General features: G+C 40.9%; 2 protein-coding genes across 5 annotated transcripts in view; one reads left to right on the top strand and one right to left on the bottom strand.

Annotated features, from left to right (window-relative positions):
* The first annotated feature begins 632 nt into the window (after positions 1–632).
* On the top strand, positions 633–10,297 carry mfap2 (microfibril associated protein 2). Its single transcript, XM_015053393.1, has 9 exons — positions 633–754; positions 1,931–1,988; positions 4,119–4,163; positions 4,453–4,473; positions 4,553–4,633; positions 4,726–4,767; positions 4,853–4,940; positions 7,524–7,597; positions 8,740–10,297. Exons 2-9 carry the CDS (start codon positions 1,958–1,960, stop codon positions 8,841–8,843), a joined length of 486 nt encoding a protein of 161 aa, XP_014908879.1. The 5' UTR covers positions 633–754; positions 1,931–1,957; the 3' UTR covers positions 8,844–10,297.
* crocc (ciliary rootlet coiled-coil, rootletin) overlaps positions 9,861–22,109 on the bottom strand; it is a 27,394-nt gene continuing 15,145 nt past the window's right edge. For all 4 annotated transcript variants that reach the window (XM_015053388.1, XM_015053389.1, XM_015053390.1 and 1 more), the window contains exons 22-37: positions 21,594–21,728; positions 20,731–20,874; positions 19,518–19,756; positions 19,257–19,416; positions 18,692–18,859; positions 18,198–18,621; positions 17,184–17,341; positions 16,974–17,094; positions 16,333–16,496; positions 15,862–16,077; positions 15,240–15,464; positions 15,011–15,160; positions 14,207–14,407; positions 14,003–14,134; positions 11,809–11,982; positions 9,861–10,860 (exon numbers count right to left, since the gene is read on the bottom strand). In XM_015053388.1, the coding sequence (XP_014908874.1) occupies positions 10,780–10,860; positions 11,809–11,982; positions 14,003–14,134; positions 14,207–14,407; positions 15,011–15,160; positions 15,240–15,464; positions 15,862–16,077; positions 16,333–16,496; positions 16,974–17,094; positions 17,184–17,341; positions 18,198–18,621; positions 18,692–18,859; positions 19,257–19,416; positions 19,518–19,756; positions 20,731–20,874; positions 21,594–21,728 (2,892 nt within the window). In that variant the 3' untranslated portion in view covers positions 9,861–10,779. The remainder of the gene's footprint in view (positions 10,861–11,808; positions 11,983–14,002; positions 14,135–14,206; positions 14,408–15,010; positions 15,161–15,239; positions 15,465–15,861; positions 16,078–16,332; positions 16,497–16,973; positions 17,095–17,183; positions 17,342–18,197; positions 18,622–18,691; positions 18,860–19,256; positions 19,417–19,517; positions 19,757–20,730; positions 20,875–21,593; positions 21,729–22,109) is intronic.

The raw sequence follows: 22,109 nt of genomic DNA, 5'->3' as shown, positions 1-22,109 counted from the left end.
CAATGATGTTCATTTTTTAATGCATGGGTATCGAGCCGATAAGTAGAGCTGATATTAGTGCGTCCATAATCATTTTTATTGTTTAGTCACCAATGCGAGGATAACAGGTCAGCAGATGGATACGACACGCTTCAGAGTCAAAATAAAACAAATTTCAATCAACATGGCTGCTGAACTTTCCACTCTTCCTCTTTGGGGTAGATTCATTTGTGGCTCCAGAAGCTTTGCCTGCAGCTGCAAACTTCCCCCTCAATTGATATTTGCTTCAATCAAAATGTTTTCCTTCCACTATATTTTCCAATAACTTGCTTTGTCTGTGAACTATCATCTTCTTTAGCAATGACTTTTTGTGCATCAAAAATTTGCATTGAAGTAAGCGCAAGTCTCAATTTTGAATTGAATTTTTGAAATAATTTAACTTCTCCTTCACATTGTCAGCAACTGAGATGCACTTGTAAACCGTATTGTTGTGTTTTATTCAAAGAAGTTCATTTGCATTAGGTGTTTTTGAAGATTGTAGCCTTGTTATGGTTTAAAATGCAGCACTGTGTTCGTGTGCAGATCGACTCCTGATTAAAATGAATGAGTAAGCGTTAGCCAGTCTGTGGAGCGCTGGTGTCTGGGTCGGGGGTGGGAGCAGGAGGAGGAGGGGATTGCTGATGTGGGCTGGTTCAGTGAGGAGCTGCAGGATTCTCCTGCTTTCACAGGAGGCATCCGCGCCGGCAGAGGTTGAAGATAACCGAACCAAAGTTAGGTAAGAGATCTGGGTCAAAGCTCACAAACGCATTTAAATGTCTGTTTGCTTCTCTTTTATGCTCAACACTGATGTAATTAAATTTGTCCAGAAGAATTTACTTGAATTAAAAACAGATATGAAATTATTGTGGATCAATAAATGATGGGTTATTCTGTTTTAATGGATGTTCAAAGTTGGTATGTTGGCCGTGATTTTTTTTTTTACCAGCGACAAGGAAGATGAGCGAAGAGAAAATTTAAGTTTAAAAAAAAAAACTGCTCTCCTGGGGGTCAATGAGGGCGCATTGCAAGTTGGAAATGTGTTGTCTTTGTTTGTAACTGGACTCCAAAAAAACTCAAATGGATGCCAGCCGAGCATCTCCTGTTGCTGTCCTCAGCTTGTGGAGGATGGCGGGTGGAGGGAGGCCTGGGGGTCTCTGTAGCTTGAAAGTAGAGGATTGAAGTGTGGAGAGAGGGGGGCTAATTGCTCCCAGATGTGTGCTGAGAAAACATATGGTTTCTGATAGCCACCATGATGCAGGAAAAGGAGCAGAGGGTTTGTGTGTTTGTGTGTTATGCTGGTGCACAAAGACATAAACACTGCAGTCCATTGTTTCAGTCAGAGGGTGGGATGCATAATGTGCAGATCTGTAGTTGAGGGGGAAATAATTATATTTTCCATAAAGTAGTTTCAGTCTGGAAATCAAGAGTAGGACGTTTAACGTGTGCAAAAAAGTCAGATTTATATTTTCTGTGCTTCTCCAAGGGAGCTTAAGGCTCCCATTTTTGAGCTTTTTTAGTTTCTTGGAGGACAGAAGAAGGAAAAGAGAGAGAGGAGGGGGAAGGGTTCGAGGAAATGACCAGTGAGTGTGACAGAAGGGAAATGAAGGATGTAGAGACAGAGAGGAAGAAAGGGAGGGAGGGATGAAGAAAACTCACAGGGAGATGGGGTGGGGGTGGGATTTAAGGGGGTCTTCTGTTTCTTTTCTTGGAATGCAGCTTTGACAGCGAGGAAAAAGAAAGAAAAACTCGCTGTAAGTTTTTTCAGTGTCTGCGTGAGGCCGGTGAGGGGAGAGAGCGGCGGCAGGGGGGTTGGAAAGGTGACGGAGGGAGGAGGAGAAGAAGGAGGGAGGAAAGGGAGACAAAAGGAAAACTTTCTTGTCCTCATGCTGCTTTGTTTCCGTCTTTTCCTCAGTTAAAGTCAGTCTACCTCCCAGTGACCATGAGAGTCCTCCTACTCATCTGCATGCCAGGTAACTGCATCACACCTAAAAGTTGAAAAATGCAACATTTTACTACAACATTAATAGAGGCTGGCATTTACACTAAACAAAACACCAAACTTTTCTCCCTGAATCTGCAAAATGTTTCTCAGGATGTCTTATTTATATGTGCTTAATGAGGCACTGTATGTAGCAGAAAGACTTTGTATCCGCCACACAAATTTTTTCTTTTTGATTTTTTTGTTCCACTTAAATGTTTTTAACTTTTTGTCACATAGTTCAAAGCTACTAACAGGTCAAAAAAATGCATTTTAAAAACTAAATTCACCAAATGTTGGCGCAATAGTTTTTTTTTCACCTACTCAACAATAAACTGAGCACAAGCTATGTTAATTAAACAAATTATCAGATTTTCTTCTCCCCAAAACCTCAAATGATTTTTGAAAGCCATCCAGTTTGCTTATTATTTTGGGCTCGGTTGAAGAAAACTGGAAAAAAAATAATTTGCCCGTTCTCAGTAATAAAAAACAGGATCTAGGTCAGTCTGAATTTAAAACTACTTACTGTATTTAGCCAATGTTTAATACAGCAAATAAGATCAGATTCGGGTGCACCATAGTGTACTTTAGTCAATGAGTCGATGTGCTAGTATTTACCATGATGACAAAAAGTCAACAGAAAGCTTGGAAATTGTGACCACATTGTGTTGCAACTAACATGTTGGTCAGCAGATTTTGATTTGCAAGTCATAGTTTTGTTCTAATTTATTCTTGAATCATGATAAAAAAATAAAAAAAATAAAAAACTCATTCCAGGGGCCACAGATGGCCCCCGGCCCCCACTTTGAACAACCTTGTTTTAGACTGCTAAACACATTTTAAAATCAGACACAGATTATGATTTTACTAGCTCCTATTCAGTAAACCAAAGCTAACTCCTGACTCAAAATAAAAGTTTGGGGTAAGTTGGAGAGCACTGTAGGCCTTACATGCCTCAGTTAAAGTCAAAAGGTTAAAGTGTTTATGACTCACTTGGCGTCAGTTTGATAATCACAAAGAGAAAACCACTGCTGAGCAAAAAGATCACAAAGCCTATTCTCAATATAAGAATATTGAGAATACTGAATATGGAATATTCCATTAGATGTCTATCGTGATAGATATATATATATCACGATAGACATCTGATGGAATATTCAATATTCAGTTCATAGAATATTCACTGAAAGTCAGTTAAGGGTTGGTGAAATCAACTAACTGATTCATTCTTTGGTTACTTAGCAACTCACTCTGGTTACCTAGCAACAACCTGCTGAGTAACCTGCACAGCAGCAGTTTAATGTTTTGCTACTGCTTAAAAATAAAAAACAACAGCGTGGAGAGAAAGCTGTGGAAGAAACAGGAAGTGTAACTTCAACAATTTGATACGATTTCAGATATTTAAAAAAAAAAACAATGATTATCGATATCGACTGATATGAGATGTTTGTATTGTGATACGTTCAAAATCACTCAGTTTTACTAAAAATAGACTTGCTGATTCAAGACTGGGGAAAAATATTCAGTGAACTTATGAGACAAAAGACAAAAGGAATTCAATTTTAAAGGAGAATTTCAAGTCATCAGTTGGTGAACTTATGTTTATGTGGCAGGAAAATAAGTACACTTGTAAAAAATCTAAGTCCAATATTAAAATGTATGTAATGATCTGAAACATTTAAGTGTGACAAGATTGGATAAAAAAACAACAATTAAATCTGTAAAGGGGTAAATACTTTTTTAGAAAACTGCACAGTCATTTTTCTGACCATTTGAAACCGTTAGGACCTGTTTTCTTCTTAAAACAGGATAATGAAGCCTTCCCCATCTTTTTCTTTGATAGACTATCAATTTATAGTTTATTCTCAATTATATCTGCTTCTAATTAAATGTGTTGCATAAAAGGGGGATAAATGGGTTTCTGCTTGTCTAAAGTCTTTACTTTAGACAAGCAGAAGATTCAGTGTGCATCATCATTAAAAGTTAGAAACTGTATTCGCTGCTTAATAACAGGAGAGAACGATCCGTGAATAAACATCTCATAAAGTAAATGACAAGGAGAGGAAGTGTTTCTAACATCTGCCTGTTTTTTTTATGTTGTTTTTATATTTGTCTGAACCAGTCGTGCTTGCTCAGGCCCAGTACCAGGACCAGGTTTCCTTCCCTGGTGAGTTTATTCTGAGAATATTGAGTTGCGCTGTGGAAGCTCAGCACATCTGTTCCTGATCCTCCGCTGCCCTCTGATGTTTCACCAAGCCTCCATGGTTCTCTCTGTTGTTGTTTACCGGCCGTGCCGCAGCTGTTTTCAGTTCACTCTACTGATATACTAGATGTAAACATGCTGGAGATGAAGTCATTTAATACATCCTCGCCATAATTGTTTGCACTCTCTTTCATATCGCTTTTCTTTTTGGGTTTTGATCTCACAAAATGTTTCTCTCTCTTCTAATTCACAGACTCATATGAGTATTATTCAGGTAAAATCCTCTCAATGCTCTTCAGATTTTCCGCTTTAGGTGTTAAGAATTATGAAATATTCTTAACTTTCTGGAGCAGAAACCCAGAACCCAGAGCCATTCCCCGGATCCTACCAGCAGCAAGTCCAGATTGAGCCTGCGGTCTTTCCGGAGAAGTCAGGTAAACCCGTTGAATCCTCATCCTGCCACCTTTGACACAAGACTTTCCTAAACACCAGTGTTTCGTGCTTCTTTGCTGTGTTTGGGTTCCAGATCCGACCTTTGAAACGGAGCCCACGGAGCCTGGACCGCTCGGTAAGACAGCTGCACAGCAGAGAGGACTGGCAGCTGGTTGTGGCAGAGCGAAGAACTGATTTTTATTTTGTTGTCTGATTCCCAGACTGCAGAGAGGAGCAGTATCCCTGCACCAGACTCTACTCAGTGCACAAACCATGCAAGCAGTGTCTGAACAGCCTCTGCTTCTACAGGTAGAGATAGTTCTTAGAAATAAAGAGGCTCATCCCACACTGACTGAGGTTACCGTGCTCCTGCTGCAGAGGAAATAGAAGAGGAAATAAATCAATGCATGATTTAAAAAAAAAAAAGTAAAATAAATAAATAAATAAATTCTGAATCTGAAAATATAATATTAAATAAATACACAATATGAAACAAATTAAAAGATAATTAAATAAAAATCAGAAGATTGGAAATAAAATGGAGAATTAAATAATAGCTCATTCAAATTAATGCTTTTGAAAATTATAAACATTAAATTACGTCACACTTTTTTAATCAAAAAAGTTGGGAACGTTCTTATTTTTTATTTATTGGATGCAATATTTGGCACATGAAATACTTTAAATTTTTTTATTATTAAATATTTAAATATTTATTATTTGTTTATTGCCAGTTATGTCAGAATCAGTCATCCCTAATAGCCCCGCAAGAAAACGGGACGTTTATGTTTTTAGCTGTGCTCAAAATAAAAGTCTGAACCGCATGGCATTCTGGGAGAAGTAAGCAGAGAAACCATAGACATAATATTATGTTATATATGTCATATATATTATGTCTATGAGAGGAACGTCTTTAGCCGCTCAACCAGACGGTCGGCTAACCTGTTTTTTTTTTTGTTTTGTTTTGTTTTTTACTGTATTTAGTCAAAGTAAGCACAAACAGGTATGGCAATTACAATAGTGTCATTCTAACGAAGATATAGCAGTGGCAGACTTAGAAATGGAACACAAAAGCAAAACTGGTAATAATAATAAAAAAAAAAACTACCACAAGGGAATTAAATCAGCTAAGCTAGGTTGGTGGCGTCAAGTCGCTGCTCACTGGTTACCTAGCAACGATGTGTTAGCTTAAACATTAGCAGTTTCAGGTTTTCGTCACTGTGCCTAACTGCTTAAAAATAACAAACGACTTGCAGTTAAAGGAGAAAATGAGTACAACAGCTGGAGCGGAAACTGTGGATAAAGCAGAAAAGGTCACGCCACTAGTTTGGCTGTATTTCAGATATTTAAAACAAACAAACAAACTTAGCAAAAAAGAACAATTAGTGTCGACTGGTTTCATCGTGATGAAACCAGATCAGTCAGTCTTTTTAAATATAGATTATATTTCTACAAAGCAAAGAGCTTACTATTGTAGTAGAGTAATAAACTACTCACTGACCTCACTGAATGACAGCAAGGTCAAAACACATGAAATGTGTTATGGTCTTAAAATGCTTTAAACTGGAAGCGAAAGATATGGAAGAAAACAAAAAACTATCCATCTAACAGATTGAAGAAATGCTAAAATGGAAAAAAATACTCAGCCAAGATTCAGCTTTAGGTAAATCAAAGAAGGCTTACAGTTATCTGTGAGTAATATATTAAGATAAAGCCAGGCCAAGTCCCATTGTTGAAAAAACATGGTGGTTAACATTCAAAGATATAAATGACTCAGTGCTGCATAGTGGCACAGTTTGTATCACTGTTGCCTTGTATTAGGAGTTTCCTGGGTTCATATCCCAGCCTGCGGTTTCAGGCCTATTTATGCCAGATCAGTCTGATGAATATGCTTTAACACTTGAAGAGATCATGTTGCTATATATGTGAAAATGGAAATACCCTTAAAATGAGACAAATGACCTCCAATGGACTAGTGAGAAGCAGCATACTGGTTCCAAGCCAACAAGTTTGTTTGGAATGGTCAGCCCAGACCTTAATCCAATAAAACAAAGCTTGTGGGTAATTGAAAAATAAATGTGAATGCTGCTTCCTGCCTGAAACTGTTTATCTTTGTTAGAATGTAAGTAATTCCTCCTGCCAACAGTTGTTCTGTTCTTTGTTTTGTATGTGATTGATAAATGGAAAACAACCAATAAACCCTAGTCAAAAAAAGCAGAAAGAAAACAAAGCTTGTGGGGTTACATCAAGCATATAGTTTCCGAGGTAGAACCAAGAAATGAAGAAACTATGGAACGTAGTTAAATTATCCAGAGCCAGAATACATTTCCTAGAATTTGGTAACTCCATGAAACAAACATTTGAAGCAGCTCTTATTCTGTGGAGCTAAATTGGGGCCATAAAGTTTGTTCAAAAGAAATGGAAATAATTGAATGTAAAAAAAACCCCTTGAAACTAAAACATAGTTTTGTCTTTTATTTAGTCTAATTTTTTTTCAGTTTAGATTTTTTTTTTCTTCTTTTGAACAAACTTTGTTCAAATTTTTGAACAAAATTTAGCGCCATATTTTTTATCTAAATATTAGTACAGTGTTTCACAGGAATGGAAACACTATTTTATTTTTCCTCACATATTTGAAAACAAATTTGATACATTTCTTTTCATATTGAAGTTGGAGTACAAAGTGCAATATTCCCAATGCATTTTGGGAAAAGGAAATGAAAGCCAATATTTAAAGTATATTTGGTATTTTAAACAAACTGATATTTTTGAGCACAGCAGCAGTAGATGAAACACAGGAAAATAAAATAATCTCACAGCAATTTCCTGCTTTCTCATCATGTAGATCTAAATAAAAAAACAAACATGTTTAATCCTTGTGTCTTTGCTCAGTTTGAGACGAGTTTACGTCATCAACAAGGAGATCTGCATGAGGACCGTGTGCGCACATGAGGAACTGCTCAGAGGTGAGTCCAGAGCTGCAGAGTAGAAAATCCTGACATCACTGACTGAACCGCAAACTGCACAGTAATGGGATAATAAAACTTTTTTGCTCCAGAAATTACCCATGTGTCCCACGGGGCTGCAACGACCTTCTTTAGTGAAACGAGCCACATTCATCAGCAGAAACACTCAGGAAATGAATCAGAGATCAACCACTTTTAACACAAGATGTTTATCTATCTTTAAGTAAAGACTTTAAGTGCCTGCGCTTCATTAGACTACAGTTTATGCTAGTTGTTTCAAATCATCAAATGAAACACAAAACTGCTTCCTTTAATCCAGTGGTCCAAGTCCAAGTCGCCCTGCGCTGTCTCTGCGCTTCCAAACGCCTGACTTAAATGAATGGCTGATTAACAGGCTTCTGCTGCATTTGATGGCTGCATGGAAGGCCATTCAGTTATTTGAATCAGGTGTGCTGGAGCTGAAACAGATCTAAAGCACGCAGTTCTTTAGGGGTTCTTAAATCCACCCAGCCATTTTATGGTATTAATGATTTTGGTGTCTGGAAAATGAGCTGTTTCAAAAACCTCCTGATTGTTGAGTCACACTGCGCTGTTACCTAGCAACCCCAGCAAGGCTCCAGAACGTTTGGTTAGCTGGTTTTACCGCTGTACAATGGCTGCTGGAAAAGTTTTACTGTTGACCAGGAGCCACTTGCTGCATTCTTGAGGCTCAACTTCTGTTTTTCAAAGATGTAATGTTGTATAATTACGCGTCTGTTTGCTGCCACTTTCACATATGATGTTGAGTTGGGGGGCCCAGCAGCAGCTTAATTGGTTTTAAAATGACAAGATGCCCAAAATAGTCAGAACTGACCAGACTCTCATTATCTAACAATTATTTTGCTTAAAAAAAATTAATGAATGTGTTTTTATCACCCATTTAGCTCTCCTAACCTACTCCAGGAAGCATAACATTTCACCTTTATGAATTTATTCAACTGATTATAAAAAATTATTAGAAATAGAAAACTGCGAAAAGATGATCAAATCAGACTAGGAATTATCTGGCATCTTGAAGTTCTATTTATGGCGAGCTGGATTTGGCCTCGAGTTTGGCGCATCTTAGACGATGAACTGACCTCTTTGTGTGCGTTTTCTTTCAGCGGATCTGTGCCGTGATCAGTTCTCTCGCTGCGGTGTGATGGCGCTGAGTGGTCAGTGCACGTCGCTCGGAGGAAGCTGTGGGAAAAGCTGCGGCGGCTGCTGATCCAGATCGGGAACGCTGCCAGCCGGGATACCGACTCCTCTCCCCTCCCGACTCCTCCGTACGGCTCCATACTCTTGTGCGAAAAGCACTTTGAATATTTTTGTTGTTTTTTTTTTAACGTCTGCCCAGTAGATCCTGTGTGTACTATGAGGGATCAACAATAACACTGACGGATATGCGAGTCACTGGTGCTATAAAACTTTTAGAGGTGCACATGAAACCATGAAAACTCATTTTATTCCTGTTTTTTTTTTATCTTTTTCTTTAACATTGTGCCATAATAATCTCATATTTTGTGTTTGTACTGTACGTTTGTTGAAAAGCAGTCATTAATAGAGATGATCAGGAGAGACAAGATGCTGCAGAACATCAGCATCATTGGTCTGAAGGGCCGTCCAACCACCACCTCTGTACTAATGCTTTGTAAAAATGTCACCATAAAAACTGAAAAAAATAAAATGTTTAAACTCCAGCTGCTCAGTGTGAGGTTGTGCACTTTGACTAGGCCCTTATAACATGCAAATGCCTTATATTATAGCAGAAAGGTTATAATTTAAGGCCTTTCTGCTATATTACTGCAAGAAAGGCTTACAGTATTCAATTATGCCGCAAGAACTGATCAGTACGTCACTGCCAGAGAATGCAAAAGAAAACAAATTCCTCCATGTCCTCTAGGGGGCTCCGTAGAGACCAAACAAGTAGTAAAATAATCCATTTAAAAGAAAAATGTGCATCAATTTAGATCATCATCAACTCGGGTCTTCCAAGGCTGCATAACTGCTAAATAAAATAATGTCAAATTAAATCGAATCAATGTGAGAATCACATCACTGCACCTACTGGATATAATGATACTTTAAAAATATTCAATTCCCAATTTTCTTTTTTTTATATTTATCCAGATCCTTTACTGAAAAACCCCCCATTAAATCCAGAGTTTTAAAGACTGCATAGGAATCCTGCAGGTAGTTCAGTAGTTTGTGTGAAAGATGTAATAAAATACAAACTGTCAGAAGAACAAATTCACCTTTTATTGTAAATTATCAAGGTGATCTTATAGCTCTTTTTAAGATTTTCCTCTTCTTATTCCAACTCATGCAAGTATTTGTCCAATTTTAGATTTTACACATAAACCAAACCAAGCAGTTCTAATCTTTACCTTCTGTACTAAAAGTATTAAGATGGACATACTTATTTTATCTATTTATCCTAACAAAGACGATGCTTGTTACAAAAAGAGAAACCCTGCTGATGTGGACCTGTGATAAAAATCATCCCCACAGCATGATGCTGCCACTCCTACATTTCTTCTTGCACTCTCCAGAAAACATGGCTTTAATATTCATTTAAACTCAAATGTGACTGATGTAGTTTGTCGTCAGTGTTCGTACAGCAAGGAAAAAACTACATGTGGACAATAATACTGGCTCCTAAAAAAATAACGCAGTAAAGTATAAAATAGGGTTTTATCCAACATTAGATAATTAGTTAAATCTGTTTCTACGAGAACAAACAGTGCACTTCACTTTATGGTGCTTATAAATACATATTCTTTGTCCTTTAATGATTGTAAATAATCTTAAAAATTTTAAATCCTGCCAAATGTCCAAACTCAGCAGAGAAATCTTGAAACGATTTTAATTTTTTCATAAAAACCAGCAGAAAGTTTGAGAAGATGTTCAGCCAGGACCGATTCCAGATGTTTAAGGAGCGATTAGTGGTTTGCTGGAGGTTTTAAGGCATTCTCGCATGATTGTGCTTCGTTTGGTTGTCGGTTGCTGCTCCAAGCGTCAGGGAAGCACCTCAAGAATCAAAAATGATCTCCACAGCCACAGTAAGCTGCGTTTGGAGTCACAGTACGGATTAATTTGAGTTAGAGTTTTTACATTAGCGAGGAGTTTTCCCTGAATCAGTTTCTTCCTCTCTGAGCTGCGTCTCATTTGGACAGCAGCGATGCCGGGAGAGACGGCTGCCGTCGCTTAATCTCCTGCTGCAGCTGCTCCTTCAGCGTGGAAACCTGAAGTGAGAAACAAAGATGTGGCATTTTAATCTGAAGGACTGATCACATGACTATAATCTGTAATCCAGCCTGGAGTGGGAGACACGGGGAAGAGAGGGCAGCTTTTACAGACTCCGTTATGATTAAACGGCATCTTTATCAGACTTTTAATGCATTTAAACAAGAATAAATGACTAAATAAAGTAAAGTATTACTAGATGAAGTACTTCAGAAGGAGTTAGAGATACAAATAAAGTGCTTGGAAATGTGATATCCCCCACATTTAATTATGTTACATCCACAATAGTCAATGTCTGCCACAAAGTAGTGCATCATTTTAAAGTGGAAGAGATAAATGGTTCTGGGTTTAGTCCTGATAATTCAATCTCAGGGAGTCTTTGTGTTGTTTGCAAACTGAAAAGTTGATCAGTGAGTGAATCATTTCCTAGTTTTGTTGTCTTTCTATCTTAAAGTTTCCAACTGCAGCTAATTTATTAGACCCTGTTTCAGTCATCTTCTGCAGTTTTTAAAGAGTCAAAGTCCCAACTGGGAAGCATTTAGTGTCACCTTTACCTGTTGAATCTAATCACTGATTGGTAACACTTACAGATAATGTCTGGTTTCCACAACGGTTTCGAAAGACAGGTTTTATATTTCTGGGTTTCAGTGTCTGGAAACAGCAGGGTAGATGAAAGTGGCAGAATGTTTACAAAGCTGGAACAATGAGGATCCGTTAGGCTTTACGACATAACCAGTACCCAGCTTTACCCAGTTTAGAGGCTGGTTCAGCCCATTAGACATCTGTTATGTTTCCTTTTAAGCTGTTTTAGCAACGTGTCAGTTTGGACTGTGTACTTGTTTTTTATTTTTGGAGAAGCAGCTGCTGTGCTTTTGCGTGTCCTGCGTATAAATTTGCAAATAAAGCAATTATTTTCCGTGGAAAACAACGAAGACGCCCTCGGGCACCTGTTCCTCCAGGCCTTTGACCCGGTGGCGGTGAGCTCGCTCCCTGGTGCCCAGCGTCCGCTCCGCATCCCGGAGGCTGCTCCTCATCTTCTCGGCCTCCCGCTGGACCTCGTCACGCTGCTGCACCAAACTCTCACACAGGCTGTGTGAGTGCTCCATGTCAGCCAGCTGCGTCTGCTCAGGAGAAAACACACAGGAGGCCAACGTGAAGTCAAAACGATAGGAAACGTGGCGTCCATTTACCCATGAAGTGATCCAATTAATCCGCACGGAGTGTTTTTACAGATGACCTATCTGTAAAACCCTAACTTTCTTCAACAGGTTAGGAATGGGCTATATAAAAAAAAACACCATTTTTATTACGTTTTTTGTACAAAATAATTCTTAGATTATTAAGATTTTAGTCTGATTTTAGTCTGAGTTGCTTTTGGGCGTCTTGTCACTTTAAATCCTTAGCAGGATTTTAAAGTGACATTCTTGGGTTGCTAGGTGACGGGCTCTGCTGTCCTGGTGTTGCTAGGTAACGGCACATAAGTCTAATGTGACTCTGGTTTTTGAAACAGCTCATTTTCCAGACACGAAATAACATTAACCTATTGTAAAAACAGCAACTCAGTGTTTCTTAACCATCTGGGATTTTTTTAAGAAGCATTTTAGATCCAAATGGAAGCATAAAAACATCCAAAACGTACAATCGATGCCTTTTAAATCATTATTTCAACATGAGCTGAGGTTGACCGTCTGTAACTAGTTGTTGTCACATCAAACTGATGTCTAAATTGTTTGATAAGATAAAATAAAATGTTTTGCCACAAGGAAACTCATTCCCACACTTTCATTGTTTCTAACAAACTGCTTGTTTTCAGTTGACAGGATCTACCGTCATTACAGGGTGGTGTCTAAACTTTCTCTTTCCCCTGCACAAAGAAAGTTTTCAGATTCCAGGAATAAACAAAAATGCAATACTGATTGTCTTTTTGAGGTTTCTTTAACTGGTATAGTTTCCCCTCACAAACATTTCTGCAGCCTGGGAAACGTTTGACTAAATGAGGAAATGTCTGAGGCACTAAATCTCCTTGAAATCAACAACTTAATAGATTCTGAATTCCACTAAAACTTCCTGCAGTTTTCCCATTCACTTGTTTGTGGCCTTTCTGTGGTGGGTTAAAAAAAAAAAGTTAATATGACCTAAAAATGACAGGAATTAAACTCAGTTTCTGGAGAATTTGAAAATGTTTTCTTGCACACTGAAAGGAAAAACAAGCGTTAATATTAAACATATTGATCTCAGATGTCTGTATTACCTGGGACAATAAAGCTCCTCTTTTCCTGCTTTTTCACAGCAGATTGTGAGTGGATAATTATATGCCTCCCAAGTGTAAAAAGCTGATGTAAGAATCCAGATTTTTCTTAACGTCGAACATTTGTTTGCTTTTCCTTAGCCAGCTGAGATTTCCACTAGAGCTGTGCGATGAATCGATTTGATCAATCAATCATATTTTTGGTGAAAATGAAATTTTTTGGAAAATTTGGAATTTTCTTTTTTCCTGCCAATGCACTTTTTGAGTTTTGATAATTCAGAGTGATGTCAGCACCCCGTGGGCGGCCATCTTGTTTCACAAGCATGTTTTAAAGCTTCAGTTCAACTCAAGGCGAATCTTTAGAATATCAGCAGATTTTTTTTTTATTCTTTAATTATGAGAATAAAGTCTTAATATTAGGAGAATAAAGTAGTTATTTTATGAGAACTCCAGCACAAAAAATAAAAAAAATAAAATATACAAGCTTTTTTTGCCATTAAAACAACTTTTTTCTTGTAATTTTAAGACTTTTTTCTGCTAAAATTGTCTTTACTCTGATATTATGATGGTTTTCTCGTAATTAAACCACATTTCTTCTCACCTGGCCTTCATACTCCATAACACACATCACAGAATGATAGATTGAAATAAAAGCCATTTTTTGAAAATATTTCCTGTCATTTGTAATTTCTTTTTTAGAAAAGGAAGCATGAAAAACAAAATCAGTTAAAAGTCTGAAGTTGGCTCTGGTGCGACAAATATTTGAGATTTAATTGCTACGCCAGGTGACCAGCCTTCCCCCCTGCAGTCACTGCTTAGCAGCAGTTTGGTGAAGCTTTATTCTGCTTATTGGTTTCATTTCTGATGAATCTGTTGTTGCGCCTCATCCTCACCTGCAGCATCAGTATTTGCTGCTGCGCTTCCTGAAGTTCCTGCTCTGCCGTGTTCAGCGAGCGATCCAGACGGCTCCTCTCTGCAGAAAGCCGCATGCTGCCCTCCTCGGACTTCAGCTTCTGACGTTCAACCTGACGTGGTTCACGTTTAGCTGTTAGAAACCTGAACGCCACGTCTTGTAGAGGAAGTGAACCAGGACTTGCCTTATCCAGCGTGTTCCTCAGTGCGTTCTTGTCTTTCTCCAGCCTGACCGCCTGCCTCTCTGCATCCTTCTTCTCCGTCTCCAGCAGAGCCACCGCCCTCTGCAGCGCGCGCAGTCGCTCCTCTACGACGGCCCGCTCCGTCTGGACCAGCTGGGCGCTCCGCTGGACCTCCACAAGGCTGGCCGACCGCTGGCGCAGAGCCTGAGAGGAGAACGCAGACTCGTACTTCTTCTGAAGAAACTCTGTGTCACTCACCTTCATTAGCCATAAAGTTGAATTTACAAAAATAAATTTGCTTATTAGAAGAACGTCGCTCAGTAAAAAGCATTTGAGTCACATGATCAACAACAGGATGTTACTACTGGCGAAAATGACAAAGACGACGGCAGGAAGTGGCAAGAGGATGATGGTTTGTTTTTGTTTTTTTCGGACAGCTGGCTCCACCAGACCTTTAGACAATTCACAAAAGGTTGTGCATCATTTGAACTTGAATCCATAGCTTTTCTGTAAACTGCAGTTTCTCCAAAACGGCGCATAAATAGTCGCTGCCAAGTCCAAGCAACTTGTCACTCCAACGCCTGAATCAGATGCCGACGTCTCCTCTGATCATCAAGGCTGAAGTATGAATATAATCTCATGCGTTTACATTCGTCACTTCCATGATTTTTAATGATTTATCATGTGAACAAGCTTTTTCACATGTGATTTTTATTTCATTTCTCTTTCAATGGAAACAGGGCAACTGTGAAGTTGTGTTTTTTTGACGTGAGGAGAAAATTTGTAAGAGAAGCTAATCTCTCCGACCTCCTGGGTGCTGCTGAGCTCGGCCTCCAGCTCTTCTCGCCGCAGCTCGCTCTGGCTCAGCTCACTCTGCAGGTTCTGCACGCGCTCAGTAAGGGCAGCCATGTTTCTCTTCCCTTCAGCCAGCGCTGCCCGTGCTTCATCCAGTCGCTCCTAATCAAAGCAAAACATCCATCAAATTTCAATTAACAGTTTGTTCACAGGCAGCCTTCCTTCAATCGGACCCACGAACCTGCAGGAGCCTCTTGTCCTGCTCAGCCAAGCCGAGCGTCTTCTGCAGGGCGAGCAGGCGGCTCTGCGTGCCGCTGTGGGAGGCCGTCACCTCCTGGAGGGTCTGGCTGAGGGAGGCGGCCTTTTCCTTAAGAGCAGATTCACCTTCCTGAGCTTTCAGCAGGTTCTGACTCAGCCTGTCGACGTCCCTCTGCAGCTGGGAAACACGAGCTTCTTTCTCTGCAACCTGCAGCAGGTAGAAGATGCAAAAGCAATCCATGAACCGAGTTTACATCCTGACAAAGTCTTGAATTGTCACTGATTTAGTTTAAAATGAATTGAAATCAGCATGTCCCCACTGTCATTAAAATACACGGGAATATGTTGAATAGACAGGAAGCTCTTAAAAATGTCGAGAAAATGAGTAAAAAGCAGCCAAATTCTAAAGATTTTTTTTTCTTTTTTAATATTTGAACAGGAAATGTGCAGAGAAAGATGGAGAGAAGACATCCATGCCCGCTCCGCTGAGCGCCAGACTTGGAGACGGACTGATAAAGACATTTAAAAAACGTTTGCGTTGTGTCGGACTGTAAAGCTGCTTCCGGCCGTTTCAGAGTTGCAGATGCGTTTCTTTTTCTGCAGACCTGTTTGATCAGAGCGTCGTGGCGCTGCTGGGACGTCTGGCTCTCGGCCTCACGGTCCCCCAGACTCAGCTTGAGTCTCTGCAGCTCCCCCTCCAGGCTGCGCCTCCCCAGCTCCACCCTGGTGGCCCGAGCCTCGGCTGCCTCTAGCGCCTCCCGCAGGCGCTTCCTCTCCGCCTCCAGACGCGCCTCGGCGGCCCGCTGCTTGTTCAGCTGATCCTGCAGAGGAGCGAGGAGCACAGAGTTCACGTTGGTTGGGTTTGCTTCGTCCTGGGCTGCATTGTGTCTGCTCCTCCTGTGGTGCAGGAGGTGAATCATTGTGGAAGGTGTTGGCAGCACAGGGTGACATCTGTTGTTATTCCAACTCCTGACAGCTCACTTTAATAAATCCACTGTTGGGTGCAGCCATATGGCGACGGCAGGTCGGCCGTGATCCCCGGCTGTGAGAGTGATTGCGTAAAGAAGAGCGTGTACCTGGGTGTGCTTCTTATCCGCCTCTGAGGACTGCAGCGATCGCTCCAACTCCTTCACCCGGTCGGAGAGGGCTCTCCTGTCTCTGTCTCCTCTCCTCACCGCCTCCTCCTGCTGCTGCAGCAGGATCTGAGTGGTGGTCAGACGCTCATCCAGCCCACGCCTCACTGAATGAAACATCGCAGGAGTTAACCAACTCTGAGCATTATTTCATCGTAAAGGTGAAATAATGGTCTACACAAAACAGATAATTAGATTTTAGTCTGGTCAGTTCTGCCTGTTGTGAGCTCCTTTCAGAGCCAGCTGTTTCCTGTCACTTTAAATTTAAATGAGCTGCTGTTGGCCACGCCTCCAACTCAGCTACACAGATGCATATTTAAATAATGGTTCATGTTAGAAAAGCAGAAGAAAGGCCTCCTGCACAACCAACAATCTGAATGGTAAATCAACCACAAAGCCCTTCTCTTTTCCAGCAGCCATTGTACGGCACATAAAGAGCTTTAAATTCATTGCTAATACTGTGCAAAAATACTTAAGTGACTAAATAAAAAATCTGTAGAATGTGTACATTTTTCATCTGATTAAGCATGAGAATAATCAATATACTAATTGATTAGTTAGTTGCAGCCCTATATTTCTTGAACCTTCTTGTAGCTCCTGCAAAGAGCTCTGCAGCAGAGAGAAGCGGCTCTGAGCAGAGCCACGTTCCCCCTTCAGCTCCTCCAGCTCCCGCTGCAGGACCCCCAGCTGGCAGCGAGCGTCATCCTGCAAAATCAGCAAAACAAAATATTTCCAAGAAATTAAAAAACAATAATGATTCGTGAGGCTTTGCTGTTGTGCTGCAAGTGTGTTACCCTTTCTCTTTGTGCGTCCCGCAGCTCCTGGAGGAAATCTCTGAGGCCGCTTCTCAGGGAATCTGGGTCGAGCTCAGACTGAGGCAGCGGCGTGTCGCCTCTCTCTGGAGAAACAGCACCAGAACCCAGCGTGTTGTCCGGCGTGCTTCCTCGAAACTCTGCGTCGGTCACAGCCAGAGTTAACTTCACTTTGTGCTGCAACATTTTGTGAAAATAAATCAACATATTCCTGCACTGCTCATCAAATTTACAATAAGATCTTCTAAATATTGACCTGTTTTGTACTGTGTAATCCACCAACTTACCATGCAAGTTTCATCCGCCTTTAGTTTGTTCACTCTAAAGTTTTTTGGTTTTGATGGACAAATAGTACCTAGAGTGCACAGAGCTCAGGCTCAAAACTGATGCCTAAATTAGTAAAAATGATTGGCGTTGTTGTAGACCGGACCATAAATCAATAACAATAGATAATACATATAATATAATTGTTAATAATTTCACTGAACTCCTATTAGAACAGCCCTGGCACTCAACTTCTCACAGTCAAAAAAGCAAAGTCGGTGGCATTAACTAACTCTCTCACTCTTCGGTTGCCTAGCGAGAACCTGCCGAGTAACTCGTGGTTACCTAGCAACAACCTGATGAGTAACATGGGCAGCAACAGTTTCAGGATTCGTCACAGTGCCGGATATTTGCTTAAAAATGAAAAAAAAGAACGGCGCGAAGCAAAAACTGGATAAAACAGGAGCGGTCACGCAATAGTTTGATAGGTTTTCAGATAGTTAAAACATTTGAAATGTTTTAGATATTTCAAATATTTAAAACATATATTTGAAATATGTGTTTCAAATATATGTTTTGGTATTTGAAACATATATTTTAATGTTTAAATGAAATGTTGATATCGTGATGCATTTTTCAGCCGTATCTTCCACTCCATCTTGTCGTAATTTCTCAGCACATTAACAAGACAACAAACTTCACTCAAGTGACCAGAACATGTCGTCTGTTGACCTTTAGGTGGCGACAGTGAGGAGCGCAGCGGCGAGATGCTGTGGTGGCGCGACACGCTGCCCGGTGACGTGGAGCTGCTTCCCGGACTCCGCCCCCTGCAGCCCCTGCCGCTGGCCCCGATGCCCAGCGTCCGGGTCAGCGCCGACTGGAGGCCGCTCAGCCGAAACTCCAGATCCCTCCTGGCGGCCTCGGCCCGGGTGAGCTCGGCCTCGGTGGCGGCCAGCCGGCCCTGCGCCTCGCTCAGCTGCAGGCCGGACAGGGCGGCGGCGTCGTGGGCGGCCTGAGCGCGCAGCGACAGGTTCTTGGCTTCGTCCTGGAGCTTCTTCTCGCAGCCGCGGGCGTCCTGCAGCTGAGCCGTCAGCTCTCTCTCACAGCTGCGCCAGCCGGACTCGGACTCCGTCAGACGCCTCTGGGTCAGGGCGAGCTGGCACAGAGCTGAACATTAACACAGCGCTGAGAGGACAGAGAGAGGCAGTGAAACACGCTGTCCTCACCTCCTTCTTGATGGACTCTCTGGCTGTTTCAGCTTCAGCAAGCTTCTGCTTGAGGGAGAAGACCTCCTTCCCTCGCTCCTCCTCTCTTTGCTCCTCCAGAACCAGACGAGTCTGCAGCTCTGCCACCTCCCTCCCTCTCTGCTCCTTCTCTGCATCTACAACCTTCAGCTGGAGCAAAGAAAACATCCAGGAAACTGTGATTTACAGAATATCCTGCAAACTGAGCCTTTAAAGCAGACCTATTATGTAAAAGTTACATTTTGTACATTTTTATACGTCCATTTGCACATCCGTTGAATTGTGAGTCCAATATTTTCATTTGTAACAACAGCACAGTATTTTCTGTTACAACCTTGTACCATATATCGCGAGAGTCAGCAGAAGTTTGTTAGGATCTAAAGTGACAGAAGACCAAAAATGGTAATTCCTAAAGGACCTTAAAACACGCAGAACTGAGCAAATCTAATTATCTAAAAATTATTTCATGCAAAAAATGTAGAGACATATCCTACCCTGTCAAATGAAGCAAAATAAAATAAAATATCTATGATGTAGGTCTTCTGACCTGCCTGCGGAGCTCCTGCAGCTCCCGCCGAGCCTCCAGGCGCGACCTTTCGACCTCTCTCAGACAGCTGCGCAGCTCGGTCACTTCCTTCTGAGACGACGACAGGTTCTCCTCCAGCACAGCCAGCCTCTGCTCCTTCTCCTCACACTGCCGCTTCACACTAACACACACACACACACACACACACACACACACACACACACACACATTGAGAAACAAACACCCTCCCCTCTGTAAACACACCTGTCTCCGCTCTCTCACCTGATCCTCTCCGTCTCCGCGCTGCGCAGCGTTCCTCTCAGCTGAGTGTTGGACTGGCTCAGAGCGTCCCTCTCCTTCGTGATGTCACTGAGGGCACGCCGCTGCTCCGCCGCGTCCCTCCTGCAGTTCTCCGACGCCTCCTGGGTCTGGCTCAGACGGCGTTCGGCCTCCAGCAGGCTCCGCCTCACCTGGTCTCGGCTCTCCTCCACCGCCGACAGAGAAGCTCTGCACTGCTCCAACTGGAGAAACAACCAATGCGTTCCTTCATCGTCACGGCAACTGGTCCATTGGTGCAGGTACTCATAGGAGTGTTTCACATTTTCAGCATTTTGCAAAGTCTTTTATTTAAAATATCGAGAAACAACAGACCCTAAGGACCAAAGCAAAATAAGCAAGTATGAAAAAATTTAATCTGCGGTGCACAAAAGCAGGGAAAGCCGAATTATTAAAAAAATATCAATAAAGGCTCATTATTCCCAATAGCAATTCCTGCTATAAAACATTGTGTCAGTATCATGGTTTGTTGGTTTGTTTCACCAATATGTCACATTATTAACTTTAAACAACTGTGGCGATTTAAAGATGGTAAGTTTTGAGTTTAAAATCTTGCAGGGCTGAAACTACAGATTATTTTATCAATGAATTATTCCGACTCTAAGTCGGTTAAAAAAATTGGCACATTTCGAAGAATTATTATTTAACAGCTTAAGCTTTTTTGAATGCAATATTAAACATACATAAAAATGTTAATAAAGAAGTAATTCAATTCCTTAAACATTTTATTGCCTAAAATGCAATAACTGCATTCTTTTTGATCGTTTGCAGCAAAAGAAGCATTTGCAATTAAAAAACATACTTCCAACATCAACATGAGTTCAGCCCTTTCTGCTCAACTTAACTCCTTAGTAATAGTAGTAATTATTATTATTATATTGCATTTTCATTTGTCAAAACGCCCAAGGACACTTTACATTAAAAACACAAATTAAACAGTAAAAAAATGTCTATAAACACACAAAAAAACTAAAAAGTTAAAGCGTGAAGGCTAACAGATGAGTTTTGAGTTGTGCTTGATCCGTTGGTTAATTTTTAGATTAACGACTGGATGGCAAAAGGTGCTTCTTTACAGACCCGGAACAAAGTGAAACTGAGGAAACTTTGTGCATGAGCAGCACTTTTCTACACGGGTTTTCTTCTGCGTCGTGTCATTTACCTCTTTGAGAGCGACGTCGGCTCGCGAGCGCAGATCGGTGCAGAGTTCCTGCAGAGCGTGGAGTTCCCTTTGATGAGCCGACGTCGCCTCGTCCAGCCGAGAGCGAAGCTCCAGCAGCTCACTGGTCAGAGCGCCAACTCTGATCTGAAAATAAAAAATCTGAGTCAGTAGGTTTTTTAATCTGTTAGATTGAAACAGCAGTCGGGCTGAAACGATTAATCGGACTGGTTGCGACAAATCAATTAATGATATATTTTACTAATTGATTAATCGTAAGCTGGACTATATGGACTCCAAAAAAAGGCAATTTGCTGGAAGAAGAACACTCTCAGAGCAGTAATTCAGCCAAAACTGTAAAAAAATATGAACATTTTGTAATTAAGATAAAAAACATAAACTTTGTCTGTAAACATGTTAAACACAAAACTCCTCGGTGTTCACTCCTGGTGAAGTTTTAGCTTCACCAGGTTCAACTTCTGCAAGGAAATCTCCCGGCAAGTTAATCAGTTTATCCAAAAACAGTCAACAGATCAGCAGCAGATCATAAATATTGATGATCCGTTGCAGAAAAGGCCTGAGCTTCTCACATGCTGAGCGTTTGGAGTGTTATTTAGCTGCAGACGCATCCTCTGCTACAAATGATCACATGTTCACAAAAGCTGTGCTGTTGCGTTTTAGGAAAGAAAAGGATAATTTTCTGATTTAAAAAGGAATTTGTTTATTTAAATTTATTGTATAAAAAAAAGACTTCAATGAAAAATCAGCATAATGTGTCAATTTTTTTTAATCCGACTAATCGATAAATCATAATCAGACACTAAAACCGCCACCAGCCGCAGGAGCAACTGGAGATAAACTGTCACCTGCTCCTGCTCTTTGAGTTGAGCTGCTTCTCTGGCCGTCCGCTCGGCCTCCAGAGCTGCAGCCGACAGCTCCGCCTGCAGACCCGACACTCTGTCACACAACACCGCCTTCTCCGCCTCCTTCAGCGAGAGCGCCTGTGGAGGAAGAGTTTAACAGCTCACTTGGATTTAAACCAACTCGTTTTTATTTTGTTCCACATCGAGATCATGAATGTTCCCAAGCACCGATTGTGCCAGAACGGATTGATAAAACCCACTAAATATTAATAAATAGCTGCCTCATTTGATATGCGCTTAAAATTACGTAACCAATGAACATCATCTAAAAGTCCTTTCAGGATTTTACAATTGTTTTCATGATTTTTTGCAATAAAAATGAAATATTTAGAAATATTTGCAAGGAGTTTTGTAATATTTGCACTCATGTATGATTGTTGCAGACTGAGGCAGCAGTGTAGTGGAAAAAATATATATATACCACCACCTGCTGATGAGAATTAGCATTACGTAATTACG

The sequence above is a fragment of the Poecilia latipinna genome, unplaced genomic scaffold (assembly GCF_001443285.1).
Source record: "Poecilia latipinna isolate Pla-1442-1.1 unplaced genomic scaffold, P_latipinna-1.0 Scaffold1177, whole genome shotgun sequence".
Lineage (NCBI taxonomy): Eukaryota > Metazoa > Chordata > Actinopteri > Cyprinodontiformes > Poeciliidae > Poecilia > Poecilia latipinna.
This window is presented reverse-complemented; position numbering and strand designations above follow the sequence as displayed.

Coding starts and splice junctions, on each gene's coding strand:
- mfap2 (XM_015053393.1), top strand. CDS start 1,958: ATGAGAGTCCTCCTACTCATCTGCATGCCAG. Junction 1,989..4,118: donor CCTACTCATCTGCATGCCAG/GTAACTGCATCA, acceptor TGTCTGAACCAG/TCGTGCTTGCTCAGGCCCAG. Junction 4,474..4,552: donor CTCATATGAGTATTATTCAG/GTAAAATCCTCT, acceptor TTTCTGGAGCAG/AAACCCAGAACCCAGAGCCA.